The 16,553-nt window shown below is 44.9% G+C and overlaps 1 protein-coding gene across 1 annotated transcript; it reads left to right on the top strand.

The window, feature by feature from the left end:
* The first annotated feature begins 1,219 nt into the window (after positions 1-1,219).
* On the top strand, positions 1,220-16,201 carry LOC309521332 (uncharacterized protein). The gene is made up of 7 exons (XM_082203720.1): positions 1,220-1,377; positions 6,081-6,287; positions 7,148-7,408; positions 9,027-9,149; positions 10,249-10,287; positions 10,666-10,712; positions 11,033-16,201. Exons 1-7 carry the CDS (start codon positions 1,326-1,328, stop codon positions 11,156-11,158), a joined length of 855 nt encoding a protein of 284 aa, XP_082059846.1. The 5' UTR covers positions 1,220-1,325; the 3' UTR covers positions 11,159-16,201.
* The last annotated feature ends 352 nt before the right edge of the window (positions 16,202-16,553 follow it).

The raw sequence follows: 16,553 nt of genomic DNA on the forward strand, positions 1-16,553 counted from the left end.
GAATCGGATCTTATCTGAAGACAGTTTTTGTTTAACTGAGCTTCAATTCAGTGGGTAAGATCAAATCTTCAACTGGGTTCTGAACCAGGCAGGCAGGCAGGGGTGCAAGGCAAGGCAAAAGGGAATTTCTGCACAGACGAATCACTTTTTCTGGTGCATCAACAATTAATTGCACATTAATTATTCAAAAGCCAGTTAAAACTATTTAGTTTAATTAAATAAATAAGATTTATGAACTTGATCTAGTGCTACCAACTTTTCAAAGTCTGATATTTACACCGACTTTGACACTTAGCACCTCCAGGGGGGCTGTACCTTGCTGCTTCTTTTTTGAAGACCCCACCAAATCCAAGCATTAAAATTAATGTGGAGTTTGCCAGCAGTGCTTTCAACCCTGACCCTGTTCTGTGCTAAGGCAAAAAACAAAAGGTAAACAAAACTGATCTCTGTCGAGGCAGCTGAAGCCAGAATTCACTTTACATGCAGCCATGTGTACAGTATCTCTTCCTCCTCCTCTTCTTGTTTCTCTTTCTCTTCCTCTTCCTCCAAGCAGCCTCAACTTCACCCTTTCCCTCCATCTGATCACAACTTCACCCTTTCCCTCCACCTGATCACATATCCAACATACAACATAAAGACAACATTCCACAGAATCTCCTGGACTTCCCTCCTCCCATTTGTGGGTCCTATTGTTAATCATTTCCTCCTGCATCTTTTATAATACTGTAATCCAAATCTTTTACATCTCTGCTATATCCAAAATTCACCATTAAACAACAAGGAATTCAACCCATTAATCACTTGTAGAATAATGGATTGAATTTATAGCCTACCTTCTTTCATCCAAGGAACTCAAGGTGGCACAGAAAGGTCTCTCCTCATTTAATCCCTACAGCAACCCTATAAGGTAGGTAAGGCTGGGAGGCAGTGACTGGCTTCCCAACTTCGTGGTTGAGTGGGGGATTTGAACCTTGGTCTCCCAAGTCCTAGTCCGACACTCTAACCATCACACCACACTGGCTCTCAATACAGAGGGAGTGATTATTTGACTCATTACCCGTTAGCAGCTTCGGGTGTTTACATGGCCATTGGAACTTCCTGGAGGCTGTTTTTGGCGTGTGTGTTTTTTTAAAAAAAGTTCAAGAAAACAAATGTCCACACCCTGCGAATCCCTGGCCTGCCTTCATCATCTGTAGTATTTCTACAGCATTTCTTCTTTTAACTCTCTAGTTAAGAGGAAGCGGAGATAGAAAAGGAGGAACCTGCTGCTTTCTAAATTGTTCACAAGGTTTTGCTCTAGAATCAGCGGCAGAAAACAGACTCCAATGCAGACCCATGGAGGATGGCTTTGGATTGTGCTGCTATTTCCCCTGACAGGTGAGTTCCGAAGTCAGAAACTTCACAGGATTGTAGGACATGTGCTTTCCAAAAGGCGACCAGCCCAATTCTTTTATCCGGCTGAGCTCTGTCTCTACACTCAGCTGCAGAACAGGAAGAAACAGGGACAGTCGTGGTGGTTTAAGAACATCTGACCGGCAGGAGGACTTCTAGCATGGATCAGCACTTTGGGGTCTTATACCACTTTCCCCAAAGAATCCTGGGAAATACGCTGCGCAGTGGTTCAACACCCACACATCAGAGGGGAAGTGGAGGCAGCTGGGCTGAGGCAATGGAGGAACTTTGGGTTCACTGACTCTCAAAGGGAGGGAGCTGTCCAATCAGAAGGTCCAGAAAACGCAGTCATGGGACAGGCGGGCGGTGTGATGACCTGTTCACTGAGCGTGCATCCTGATTTGCTTTCAACGAAGGATAGAAAAGGCCTGCTTTCTCATGAGCACTCATTCTGGGGTTGGTGGGGAGGTTATGTATCTGAGCATCCTTCCTGACTTGCATACACAGAGATTATATGTCCTATTATTTACTTACAATGTTTATATGGTGCTTTTCAGGCAGACCTCACAAAGTGGTTTACCTAAGATTGTTACAACTACAAGCACAGATTTTTTTATTATTATTCTTTTAAGTTGCAGCAGAATGGAAGTGACAACTCCCACCTATGGGAGCTGGATGGCAACACTTCTGGTTAAAGTTGCTTTGGGTTCCCACAAAAGCGGATTTGTTGCAACAGAGTACTTTAGTCCACTTTAGTTGTGCAAACCTAACTTGGATTCCCAGAGCAAGTAGCCCTCTGAGAGCGTGCAAAGTGCTTTGTGGGTAGCTGTTCATGTGGGAGTGGTTGATTAAACACCAAAATCACTTTGAGCAGGAGGGGGTAATTCCTCCAAAATTTCCCAGCTGGAATCTGCTTGCAAATTTAATTGTTTGTCTTTTAAAGATTTGCACCTTAAAAATGAAATAAGGTGTAAAAAGCACTCAGCTTCACAACCTGATATTTCAAATATTGCACATTTTCTCACCTTTCTTTTAAAATGCCATGTGGTGTGTCTAATTTTGATTTGATTGTCCATTGCTCAGGCCAGAGATTCCTCTGGAAACCCTGTTTGTTTGTTTGTTTGTTTAAATTCCATTTCAGCCATAAGCTACAATTTAAGAAAGGAGGGGGTAAAATAGGGTTACATTTAATGCACATTTAACAATGCACATCTAAACCACATGACTTCTACCAAACAATCATGGGAACTGTAGTTTCTCTTCTCACAGAACTATAATTCCCGGCAATCTACAGTTCCCAACGTTCTTTGGTGGACGCCATGTGCTTTAAACACTGGTCGTGCTTTAAATGTAAGGTGTAGCTCTTCCCGAAGACTTAAGATGCCGGTTTTTCAACATGCCCTCTTATCAGCCTCTGCCATATGCCTAGAATGAGGCAGCAAACTATCCCAACAAGAAACGTTTGTGGTTTTGTGGGACTGCTGTTTTGTAATGGCAACAAACTGCAAGAAGCCCAGGCATGCAGGCTGGAGGAGATCTGTGCAAGAATAAAGGAAGCAACCCAAAGCCCCATTGCTCCTCTGTCGCTGGTTCATGACATACAGATGGAGCCAAATGGGAGCTGCCTTCAAATTTCCAGTTTTCCAGTATGACCCCCTGTGGCGTTTGCCCTCCTAGGTGGGTCATAAGGAAAGGGTTAAATGAGTGTGAAGTGATTGGCCAGTGGGAACCCAAGGGGAGGAGTTAGAGTTAGAGTTGGAGTTGTTGGAAAGTTGTTTGGGAGTTGGAGAAGGAAGAGGGAGGATAAGTCTGTGGGTTGGTCAAGTTTTGATGTGAGAGAGTGAGAGAAACTGATAGGAGGAGTCAGATAGACAGTTGGGATAATCAGTTAACAGTTATTAGGAAGGTATAGGCCGGTATAGAAACTAAGGATAAGAAACTGACAAGAAAAATTAACTGAAACCATAAACTTGTTCATGCTTATAAAATAAACTTGATTATTTGTTTTAATGTTAACAACTGTCTGGACTCCGTGTATACCTGAGAGAAATGGGTTGGTGGCAGCAGGGAAGTGATCATAGTGGTGGCACAGGGATCAATAGACCGTCAAATGTCTGGGGACCCTGTGTGATCGCCACACCCCCTTCCCCACACACTTAACAAGCACTTGCTAGAAATTTGCAAGTGGGGAGAAGAAAGTGGTCTTGTGCTCAGATCCTGCTTGCAGACCTCCCAGTAGAGGCACTTGGAAGGCCATTGTGAGAACAGGATGCCAGACTAGATGGGTCTGATCCAGCCATCTTCTCACACTCTTATACGGCTCACAAACTTGCAAACATATCTTCATTCAAACCCTAATGTGTAGAAATCTGCTGGTTTTTCCTTTTTTCAAATCCGAACTTCTCAAGAACTTCTCAAGAGCAATGGGGTCAATGGACCGCTGATGCTGTAGTATTAGTGCTGAGGACAATGTCCTGCTTTTAGGTCTCTGTGTGTGCATTTGTTCCAGGGAAATTTCAAACAAATTTCAAACAAAGAAGCTTTAGAAAGCTGAATGCTCTCCATGGAGCCCTCTTAGGAGTACCGAGTTATCTCTGCTTTGCATATGGGGAAGAGGCGAGGCTTTGCAAAGAACAAGAGTTGCCCTCCAAATACGAAAATGTGGGCCCCCGAGTGGCCTCAGGATCCCAGGGCTGCTGCTCAAAGCAGGAACATTAAAGAGAAGTTAATGAGCCAGCTGGCAAAGCTGCCAGCTTTCGCTCTGCAAATCCCCGCCAATCCCACCTCCTTGCATTAAGATAGTTTTAATTGAGGTGAGAATATTCACACAGCTAATGTTCCAGGGGCTCCCCAGCACTCATTGTTTTCAGAAATAGCTGACTTGCGTTCTTGCAACAAAAGAGTATTGGGTACCAAAGAGATCCTGCCCACTTGGATACCCAGGAGAAGGATCTTGCCATCCCACTTTTGCAGGGACTGTTGCTTTAGGAAAATGGTCACTTCACCCCCTTGAATTGTACAAGGATGGGCAGCCAGAGGGGGATGGTATTCCTTGCCTGAAAAAGAGGGGGACCGGTGCGCTAACTCTAGGGGGTCAAAGACACCTTGGCCCCCTCAACATTTGTTTTAAGGGGGGCCCCAATCTTGAGGCATCCCTCAACACACGTTGAGTGTTGCAGCTCCAGTGTCCCGCTCCTCCAGAATCACAGGCGCTTTGCACACACGCAATGTACATGAGGTAACGCGTGCACGATGTGTGATGTGAGTGGCGTCTCATGCACACAACATGCGCCCGGCCCCCTCAATCTTGGGGGCAAACTGGCATCTCTGGAGGGGGAGGCAGTCCCCTTGTTAGATCCCTACTCAGCCCATGCAGCTGGCCAAACTGCCAACCAGCTCCCTCATTCTGGGATAGCTGAAGTGGATAGTATCATCCCTCCATGTGGTGAGGAGAATTTTTGCTGCACATCCAGAATGGTCAATCCTTAGAGAACCTTTTGATCATCTTCCTTGAGGACTCTAATTAATTTATTACCAAACAGGCAGTAACATATCTGAACGTTGTCACAGCTCTCAGATCTGCTATGACTATTAGTTTCTAGCTTGTCATGTTTAATAATTAATATTTGGTTCTCCCAAGGTTGTGTTACTTTATATTTTGTACTTTGTTTAATGATCAGCCGGCCGTTTGGTTGGTGGATTGACTGGTTTCTACCACTGGTATAAACTCGGATGGAAACTCTCCCATATTCTCAGCTTTCAAAACATGGCTGAAGTTTAACATATGGGGCGCTGCCCAAATGCATCTTGGGAATGCTGTGTGTTGTTATGGATCCAGTTATAAGAATTCTAAGATCTCAAACATGGAATAAATGTTCATAAACCACATGTCTGAAATAGTACAGGAGAGTAATCTTGAAGCCTTTTTGACTCTCCCAAATTGACCTGAAATATTTCTCTGCAAGGAGGAAGGAAATGGGAAAAGCTTTCCAATTAACTTTGGACGTCGGAGCTCACACTCCTACATTGGCTCCCAGTACGTTTCCAAGCACGATTCAAAGTGTTGGTGCTGACCCTGAACGCCTTTGGCCCAGTATACCTGAAGGAGTGTCTCCACCCCCATTGTTCAGCCCAGACACTGAGGTTCAGCTCCGAGGGCCTTCTGGCAGTTCCTTCACTGCGAGATGTGAGGTTACAGGGAACCAAGCAGAGGGCCTTCTCGGTAGTGGCGCCCACTCTGTGAAACGCCCTCCCATCAGATGTCAAGAAAATAAACAACTACCTGACTTTTAGGGAACTGTTTAGGGAAGTTTTTAATGACTGATGTTTTAATGTATTTTTAATATTTTATTGGAAGCCACCCAGAATGGCTGGGAAAACCCAGCCAGATGGGCAGGGGTATGAATAATTTATATTATTATTATTATTATTATTATTATTATTATTATTATTATTAATTCTGTTTCTAGTTTATTGCTGGTTTTTCTGTGTTTATTGTTGTTTTGGACAGTTTTTTTCTGATAATTTTATTTGTTTTATTATTGTTGTAAACCACTCTGAGAGTTTTGGGTCTGTTTGCAATCAAGCAATGTTCTATTTTTATGAAACAAACAAACAAACATTCTGCTTCATCAGAAGGCATATTTGAGACATCACCATCATTAACATTCCTTCCTTTCTTAATCTAGCTCATCAAGCAGAGGAATCAGAACATCCCTCCAAAGATGGCCAAACAAAACATCTCCAAGCTGAGTTTGTCAATGCAACACAGCAACAAAACGAGTCCTTCACGTTGTGGCCAACGTATAATAGAACAGACCCCTCCAATGGAGTCTTGGGTATCATCACGACGCTGCCTGACCCCACTGTAAAGAGCGAAACAGAATATCAAGGCAGTAAGTGGCAGATGTGATTATGTGTGTGTTGGAGACCCCCGATTCCCCTCCAAGAGCTACAATTCGCAGAGTGGTTTCACAGTCAATCCCTCTTCACAGGGAACTTGGGGGAACTATAGGGGCCTCCTAACAACTCTCAGTGCCCTTAACAACAGTTGCCATAATTATTTGGGGGAAGCTCTGACTGTTTATAGAGTGGTACCATAGCAGTTCGAAAGCACATCAAAGTGCAAGTAGATAAATAGGTACCACTCCGGTGGGAAGGTAAACAGCGTTTCCGTGCGCTGCTCTGGTTCGCCAGAAGCAGCTTAGTCATGCTGGCCACATGACTTGGAAGCTGTATGCCGGCTCCCCTGGCCAATAAAGCGACATGAGCGCCGCAACCCCAGAGTTGTTCGTGACTAGACCTAACAGTAAGAGGTCCCTTTACCTTTACCATAGTGTTTTAAATGTATGATGTGAATGTGTCCTATAAGTTGATGAGCACAAAGCTAATAATCTATCTCATCCTACAGGAGAATCTTATCAGTCACTAAATATTAGGTATGATAGCTAAACAGAACCTCCATTTTCGGAGGCAGTCTATCCCTGCCTACCAGGTGCTGAGGGCATAATAACAATATTTTATTATTTATACCCCACACATCAGTTTTACCACAATGTCCCAAGCAAACATTGTGCATGGGCTGTTTAGAGGATTTCATGAAGTCTCTTGCCTGCCCACTGTCCTATGTTGACATTTGGTCTGCTCCAGCATATCAGTTTTACCACAATGCCCCAAGTATGAAATGGATTCGTTATTCAAAAACATTTTGTCCAGCACATAAAGTGACTGAATCTCCTAATTTTCGCTCCCGAAGGAAGGCTGCTGAAGCCAGCCATCACCATCCACTCAGTGAATGGGACCTGCAATGTCACCTTGAACTGTGTGGTAACTGGAGGGGAAGGAGAGGACGTGACTTACGCCTGGTCGACTTCTGAAATGGGGACGGTTCTCTCTGAGGAGCCATCTCTACACATCACTCAGAAGCCCCCAGATCAAACCTGGGATTACACCTGCACTGTGCGCAACAAGCAGAGTCAAAACTTCAGCACTGTTTCCCTGAGAGATCACTGCCATGGTGAGGCAAGCTGCCATATTGAATTTCCACAAGGGAGAAGCACAGAAGCCCACATCAACACTGCCTTGTAAAACGGGGTGGGGTGGGGGTGGCAGTCTGTTCCAAAGAAACTTAAAATGTGAGTGTTAGTGGTTATCTCTTGCCTGGCTACAGGGAATGCCACTCTTCTCTGCATCTCTTACTATTGGCTTAGTGGGCATGATGTCATGGAATGTTCACACCTGAGTGACTTCAGGCACCTCAAAACCCACTTGCCCCAAAACACAAACCCATATTTTGTTTCTGGGTAGCAGGGTGGTATTTTAAAAATCCTAAAATTATCCTAGACAAGCTCAGGCTACCAGAAAGTATAGAGACTGCTTTCGCACTGCTTCTTTTCCAGCTCAAAATGGCCCTTCCCAATGTGGAGGGCGACAATTCTGGGTTTCTGTAGCTTCCTCATGTATTTCATCTATGGATGAAAAAGTGGACTGGGGAGGCAATTCTGAGCTGGGAAATGACCAGCAGGGACGAGGTTAAGCAGTCTCTTCCTTCCTTCCATCCATCCACCCAGCCTTCCTCCGCTGGGAAGGGCTTCTTCTGCCTCCCAATAAATGTGCAACCAGAATTTGCCATTACAGTGGAGCCTTGGTTTTCGAACGTCTCCGTCAACAAACCATTTGGAACCCAAATACCATAAACCCAGAAGTAAATGCTTCCATTTTCGAATGCGCCTCGGAAGTCAAACTTCCAAGGTGGCTTCTGTTTTGAGTTTCTTTATTGTATTGAGGCTTCTGTATTGAGTTTTCAGTTTTCGAATGCTTCAGAAGTTGAACAGTCTTCCAGAACGGATTACGTTTGAAAACCGAGGTTCCACTGTATATGATTCCCATCTCAAAACAGTGACAGTCTGGAAGTGCCCTGAGACCCCGATTGCTCAGGACTGCTTCGGCTTTAAAGAAAAGTCTAAAAGGAAATAATACAGTGGTACCTCGGGTTACATATGCTTCAGGTTACAGACTCCACTAACCCAGAAATAGTACCTCGGGTTAAGAACTTTACTTCAGGATGAGAACAGAAATCATGTGGTGGCGGTGTGGCAGCAGCAGGAGGCCCCATTAGTTAAAGTGGTGCTTCAGGTTGAGAACAGCTTCAGGTTAAGAATGGACCTCCAGAACGAATTAAGTACTTAACCTGAGGTACCACTGTAATGGAATCCCATGAAATGCATCATTTGAGCCACAGCCTACGAGCAAAGGAAGTGGGAGAGTTCAGATCCAAAAGAAACCAGCTTAGCAGCAATACCTGGTGGACCATTATTGGTACAACAGCCGTGCATTTAAATGAGCCATGCACAGGAGAAATTCCTTGGTACTTGTGGTCTCCCACTGCTTAAACCCTCCTTAAAGAGCTTGAGTGGTTTGTGGCCAGGATACCTTAGGGATACCTTCACCAACCTGGTGCCCGCTGGCCATTTTAGACCACAGCTCCCATCAGCCCCAGCCAGCATGGCGATGTGGACATTCTGGTGGTGGCTGATGGGCGTTGCAGTGTCCATCAGGAGATATTTACAACACCCAGCAAATTTTGGTTGCCATATGTAATCTGAAATTCACTCTTATTCACTCTGTTACTCCAGAACCTTCAACTCTCAATCAAGGAGCATCAACATTCTTGTACGCTAAGTACTTAATTCCACTTTTGCTCGTTCTGGTCCTGTTGCTGATCCTGTTCCTCATGTACAGAAGGAAGAGAGGAAGAGGTGAGACTTGGTGCTTCATTTGCTTAGCAAAGAAACTTCATGGCTTCCTGTCAGTTTGTTTGTTAAGGGCCCTGAGAGTCATTAGGTAAAAGGTAAAGGTAAAGGGACCCCTGACCATTAGGTCCAGTCGTGGCCGACTCTGGGGTTGCGGTGCTCATCTCACTTTATTGGCCGAGGGAGCCAGAGTACAGCTTCCAGGTCATGTGGCCAGCATGACTAAGCTGCTTCTGGCGAACCAGAGCAGCGCACGGAAACACTGAGTCATTAGGAGGCCTCTTATTTTCTTCCCAGATCTGCAATTCTCAGAGTTCCCTGATAAGAGGGATTGGTTGTTAAACCACTCTGGGAATTGTAGCTCCACAAGGGGACATGGAGCAGTAGTGGACCTGGGGGGCAGGTCTGAAATTTCAGCAACACCCTGTTCAACATAACAGTTTGGTGCCCCCCTCCGCCTCTCATCTTCCATTCTAGCTCATAGCTGTGGAGCCCCCTATGGTGCCCCAAAGGCTCTGCCCTAAGTCCGCCTCTTCTAGGGGTCTCCTAACAACTCTCATTGCCCTTAGCAAACTACAGCTCCCAGAATTCTTGGTGTGATTGTGGCCAAAATGGCCATCCTTAGGAAGGGTGGAGGTGGAAGGAGAGCCTTTGAGTTACAGAGCCCCCTGGTGGGTGGACATGAGCATGTGCTACAACTCTGCTTCCTCAACGCTACAACTTCCATTAGTCCCAACTAGCACAAGAACAACACTGGGTGAAGCCAACAGTTGCCAGCAAAAATATCTGGCGGGCATCAGGTTGACAGATATGTTGTGCTGTGCCACCTGGTGTCAGAGAGTTCATCCTTCATTGCAAATTCACAATGCCTTGGTGTGATCACTCAAGGAATATTCTGCCCACCGCACTATGAAACTTTCTGGCAGGTGAATAACTAAATTGATTCTCTTAAATTCTTCAAGGATTTAAAAATAGATACAGTCTATTTTTAGATCTTGCACTTCATCTTCCCTGTGCAGAAAATACTGCTGTGCACACACACAAGATTTATTCTCAGTGTTACTAAATGAATATACTCTCTCTCTCTCTCTCTCCCTCTCCATAGGAAGCCATAGCAGGACAGTATCTATCATTGAATCATCAGGTACGAAAACATCCATGCAGAGCTTTTTTAACAAGTCCAGTAGAGCCATGTTTTATTACATTGCTAAGCCTCTAGAGAGCACCTTGAAATTCGTTCTGCCTACATTACCTCAACAACCTTGACAACAGCCTCCAAAGGCAGCCAGTATTTGTATCCCTTCACTGGAGATGGGAGATGCTCAGAGCTGAGGGCTGACTGCATATCAGGTGTGTGGAAGTTTTGGGCTTTCAAGTGCCACTGAACTACAGCTCCCATCATCCCAGGCCCTTGGCCGTACTTGCTGGGGCTGATGGGCGTTGTAGTTCACTAACACCTGAAGGCCAAAACTTACCCACAGCTGTTGTAGATCATTGCTGATTTTGATCTTTTGATTTGCAGATTCTGACTTTCCTACTGCAGAAGAGGCAAAGCAGCTGAATCCTGAGGTAATTTGGCTTTATATTACCCCCTGGCAAGGAGGGACCCACCCAACCACTGCTTCCTTTCAAAATATGGTAGGAAGGCATCCTAGCACTTTGTGTAAAAGACCCATGTAGAAAAGGAGTAACGATACGAGGGGTGTTTGTTCATTTTCAAAACCCTTCTGTTCCAATTTTCAAGCAAGACTGCCTCATGAAGTGATTCAAATCAATAATTATATATTTATGGACCATTTGTGTTTCAACATAGCCACAAGTGTTTCTAGGAAGGGGAATTTTATTGTTTATGCTTTTGCATTCCTTTGTTCTCCTCCCCCCCCCCACAGGCCTTCAAGCCAATTCCTGAGGAGCCTCTGGAAATGGTGCAAGTACCAACTATAAATGATAACGAAGAGGCTTCAAGCACACAGGGTCGCCAGCCAGATGCGCAGGCAAAATGTGGACTTCCCTAACCCAGGAGGCCCATCCAAGTTCCTTTTATACAGGGCAGCTGAAAAGCTCTTATTTCCAACACATCTTACCAACATATGGGAGCCTTGAAGCAGTTGCATACTATTCATACAATTCATACTATTGCTTTTAATTATGGCATGTGTTTAGCTTCAAGTAGGATTGGAGCCCCGCTTGAGACATCACACACACATGATTGGGGGGTCAATCTATGAGTGCAAGAGGAAGCATTTATTGAGCTTTTGAATGGTTTTTTTAAAAAAAAAAACAACCAGATATTTATAAACTAGCGAGTGTGCCCACATTTTTCAATGAGTGCTCTTTCTTCAGGGACAAAAACACTAATTTATTTCCCCCAGCTACTGAATATTCTTCTGCATTCCACCTTCTCCACTTCTTCCTGAGGAGACGCAGCCCTGCTTTTGCCTTGGCTCAGAAAAGGTTGGCTTGTGGGAGTTGTCATTGGTCTCGATGATTGTACTCTCTTACCTGGCAGTTAGGTCTGCAGATAGCCGGTGTCTTTTATTGTTGCATTTTTATTATACACAAACACAAACTAAACAAACGCAAGTGTAACATCATCACTGGGGTGGCAATATTAAAATAAAAATTTAAATACAGTGGCACCTTGGTTCTCGAATGGCTTAGTTAACGAACAAATTGGCTCCCGAACTCCAAAAACCCAGAAGTGTTCCAGTTTTTGAACGTTTTTCGAAAGCTGAACGTCTAGTGTGGCTGTCAGCTATTGTTTCCGGGGCACCTACGTCAATTGGAAGCCGCAACTTGGTTTTCAAACATTTTGGGAGTCGAACGGACTTCTGAACCGGATTAAGTTCGAGAACCAAGGTGCCACTGTATTAAATTTATTAAATTCTGCTTTGCAGGGATAGATGATTCTCAGGGTCCCTTCCAACTCTGATTCTATACTTTGGTAATAAGAATTAGGGATGGGATGGTGCCCCTCTGTACATATATGTTTAGTGATTTTTCTTATTGTGTTGATATTTGCACAAACTTGTCCTTTTGAGTTGCATATGGAAGAGAGAAAGGGGACAAACTAAACATCTTCATCCACCACTTCTACCCAACCTAAGTGCATAGTTTGGAACTAAACAATAATAGTAAAGTTTTTATAAGAGTGTCCAAACATTGATGTCAATATAAAGATTTTTCCCCCCTGTGCAACGGACATGTACATAAATGCATATATATGAGCTTGACATTCCACATGCTCACTATGAGCTGCAGGTAAGTGGGGTTCAGATAATCCATAAATCCCATAAACACCTTAAAACTATTTGTGAGGAATCTGCAGCCAGCCCCAACTCCCACTGCACCTGGTAGCCAGCCCCCCACCGGCCACATTTGGCACACTTGAGAAGGGGTTCTATATGCATATAGATATACATGTGGGTTTTCAAAATCCATCCTCATGTAGGGCCCCCTTCTCCCACTTGCTGAGCGCAGGGCTGCTGCAGTCCTAGGCATCAGAAACAACCCCCAAGCCAGACTTCAGGGCACAGTATGCCTCTGAATCCCAATTGCTGGAAACCACAGGAGTGTTCTTGGGCTCAGGTCCTGCTTGCAAAGCTTCCCAGAGGCACGTGGCTGGCCCCTGGAGAACAGGCTGCAGGCCTAGAAGGGCCATTGACCAGATCCAGCAAGGCTCCTCTTAAGGTTCTTCAAATATTTAGCCAACAGAATAGACGCCCTCTTGGATTTAAAAAAATCTGTATGAGACATGCTCTTGCAGAGCAAGCAAACCAGTGAGTTCAGTAACATGGCATTCAAGGCTGCTCGGAGATCCTTGCAATTGCAATCCAGCTATTATAAGCACAGTCACTGGAGGGTGTAAAGATGTGTAGAAGCAGGAATTAATTGAATCTCCATTGTTTTGTGTGATAAGCAATAGATAAAAAGACTACTTTGACAACAGCCTTTTAAGGCTGATCCTAAATTCCTCTAGGGATATCTTTTCCCCAGCTTCGGTAAATCTGCCAGCATGGATGAGAGCTCTTTTCTTTTTCAACTCCTCCCCTCGTGCTTTTGGGTTTTGTATTATAAACCCTTTATTGCTGATATTATCACCAAAATTACAGTTTATTTAGCTGAAAATTAATTCCTTTCTGCAGGGCAAAACACCCCTGTTAAGTATTAGGCAAAAACCCCATAATTGAGCACTCATCTTTCAAGAGCACAGGGCAGAGTAGCACTGGCTTGCACTCTACTAGTACGCAGTGCACAACACCCTCAATTGCCACATTTTCAGTACGCAGCCTTCGTCAGCCCTCCAAGATGTTTTAGACTCCCAGCTCCCAGAACTCCCTGGCATGATGGCCAGTTTGTACTAACTGCTGGGGCAGACGGGAGTTGTGAGTCCAGACTATCTGCAGGACTCCAGGTCGGCAAAAGTTGATGTACCCACGTGCTTGGCTTCCAACTGCTGGAAGAAAAGACAGGCAAATGCCAACACTTAGGGACCAGTTTTACCCAGATTACCTTAACATATGCACACTTGACTGCTTTAATCTGTGGAACGGGAACGGATACGGGTGCCACGGGTGCTCATTCCACATTTATTATGAATCTTGTTATAGAAATCCTCAACTTTGGAACACCCTGCCTATTGACATCAGGCGGATCCTTTTACTGTGCTCTTTTCAGTGCTTGCAAAACACACTTTTGTTTAGACAAGCCAACCCAGATACACAGAACGTTTATAGGAGCTTCAATCTGTTTTTAATTAGTACTTGACTGTTTTATGCAGTTGTTTTCACTGATAATTTTATTGTTTTCTTCCTCTTTTAAACCGCTTTGAGGTTTGCCTTTTTTTCTTTCTTTTTTTGCAAGCCAGCAGTATATCCATTTTATAAAATAAAACATCCCTTTTTTAAAAAAAGGGAATTCACCCAGCATTCTGTCTCAGATAGCAAAGAGACAGCGGACTGAACAGCGTACTCTGACAGCAACAATTGCAGCGCAGCCACTGTGCTCAGCGAAGCGACCTTCCAGTCAATTGCTTTCCTGCTCCACCACCTCATCCCAGAGAGATGCACTCTGCCCATAATGGCATTTAATTAAGCCATTAATGTGCTGCATTTTGCCCTGAGTGACAGCAACAAGAGCAGTCAGCAGAAGCATTCAGAGCAGCCTGCGGCTTGGGGGAAAGAGTCGTAGTTTGCTGTTGTGGATTTTAAGAAGCAGTAGGAACAGCTGGAACCGAATCAAACAAGGGCAAAATGGCAAAAGAGACTTCCACTCCCAGCCACTTGCTACCTAAGATTCAGGCCCACTCAGAACCCCATTTCTATCACAGTGATTTTAATGATGAACGAATCAATCAGAGACGCCAGTATGTGTTTGTGAATGGGGAACCTGAAATGCCAGTTCCACAACTAAACTCTTTGGATGGCTCTAGGCAGGTTATCACCTGCCAGCCTCTTATCTGTGAAAGTTGATTTGCAGTGCTTCTGTTATCATCCACTCTGCCTCACATTTCTCAGCAGAAGAGTCATTGATATTTATCAGGGGTCAGATTGGAGTTTCCACATTTAACTTGCAAAGGGGACTTCGGCTGAGCTAGAAACACATTTCAATCTCACACCTCTCCTGTAAATATTGGAAAGAGGGGGTGGGGAAAAAGGAATTTCAAAAGTTCCAAAAGGTGTTTATTTATTTTTTTAAAAAAAATGTACAGTTTTACTTCCTAGATTTATGAAAAAAAACCTTACTAACATTGCAATAATGCTTAGTACCACTGCAAACTGTAAAAACAAAATTTTATATATTAAAAAACAATTTTACATTTTACAATTTTCTACACGCATGCACAAGGTTTTTCCAACTCTGTCTTTAAAAAAGAAACAAAAAAGTATTTTCCTAAATTCAGTGTGTGTTTGAGGCAGGGGGGAAGAAGTTTCTATTTTACATTTTCAATACGAGAGGGGGAGTTGGTGGTATTTCTGCCACTGAAACTTCGTCCTCTTGCCAAACCACTACTTGCGATCAAGCCGGAAGGGTTTCGTCTGTGACAATGTGAAATGGCAGTGAAGTCACACCTGGAAGGCCAAGATCAGAGATACAAGCAGGGACAGGTTAAATCCGCTTTCCCCAGCTCTGCCAGCTGCTCTGGACTACAATTCCCATCAGCCCCAGCCATCACAGCTGTGCAATGTGAGCAGGACCACAGAACGGCAGCCTGGGGGTGACAGGAATGGCAGGCCAACCCAGCAAGGGAGCACCAGGTTGGAAAGACCACCGTATATTCAAGATCTCTCCACCGAAGATGTGTTGCCACAAACTTGCAGCTTGCCTGGGCTTGTGAGCATTTTGTGACTTCTAGCTCGCTTTGAGCTTTTGCCACGATGTGGCAACCACCCCTAGGAAGATGCGACCAGCCACCAGCCAGAGAAAGCACATCGCCCAAGACAAGAGAATTATTACTACACAAATGGATCACTACATCACATGCCTGAAGCCTCTTAAGAAATGGACTCACCTGCACACTTGTACATACAGAACCAGCTCTTGCTTCCTCTAAGACAGTGTTTCCCAAACTTGGATCTTCAGCTGTTGTTAGACTACAGTTCCCATCATCCCTGTCTTGCTAGTTAGGGATAGTGGGAGTTGGAGACCCAAGTCTGGTAACCACTGCTCTAAGAGTAAACTAAGACTTCCTGAACTCATTAAACAGGTGCAGGACGCAACCCAGCCAGAGGCTACAGAGAACCCACCAGACTTTACCAATCCAGTGCCTGCCAAACGTTTAGGACTACAACTCCCATCAGCCCCAGTTCAAACCATCTGAAGGGCATTAGAGTGGTGAAGGCTGTAGTTGGGGTTCAAGGGGCTGCTACGTGGCTCTCGGGTCACCTTTCGGCTGCTCTGGTAGAGGTGTTAGCACCCACCAGTGCCAGATCAAGGAGATCTGCATGTATCGTAGGCTAAGCCACACGGGGAGGGGGGGAAAGATGTTGCCATTAGTTTAAAGCAGGTTTATGGCAGAAGTGAAGCAGACATCATAGGTAGAAAAATGAAGACCCCCCCCCAAAAAAAGGGCAGGAGATGGCGCAACAGGAGGCGCCATCTGGCAGAGAAAAGGGGGGCAAATCTTCACCAATGCAACATGGGAGGGGGAGAAATGTCGCACTGATGCAGGTAGGCCCCATTTTCAAGTTTCTGAAAGCCATTTCACAACCAGCAAGACTGGGCTTCCCAATGGGCAGCGAGTTACAGCTCTCCCCCCCCCCGCCCCGAGGTCACGACTGTAGCCAACAGATCACGTTTGCACTTCACATTTCCAGGTGTGCCCTTTAAACCAAGATGTGCTGAAGAGGTCCTAAGCGGCCTCCATCAGGAAGTCTCCTGTTTCGTCATGTGGGATTCCACAGCAGGGAA

Source organism: Podarcis vaucheri, assembly GCF_965113315.1.
Source record: "Podarcis vaucheri genome assembly, chromosome: 16".
NCBI classification, from domain to species: Eukaryota; Metazoa; Chordata; class Lepidosauria; order Squamata; family Lacertidae; genus Podarcis; species Podarcis vaucheri.

What these genes read in the sequence shown, in the direction of transcription:
- LOC309521332 (XM_082203720.1), top strand. Translation starts at nt 1,326, where the DNA reads ATGCAGACCCATGGAGGATGGCTTTGGATTGTGCTGCTATTTCCCCTG. An exon ending in CAGAAGGAAGAGAGGAAGAG is followed by an intron (nt 9,150 to 10,248) that starts GTGAGACTTGGT and finishes CCCTCTCCATAG; the next exon opens with GAAGCCATAGCAGGACAGTA. An exon ending in ATCTATCATTGAATCATCAG is followed by an intron (nt 10,288 to 10,665) that starts GTACGAAAACAT and finishes TTTGATTTGCAG; the next exon opens with ATTCTGACTTTCCTACTGCA.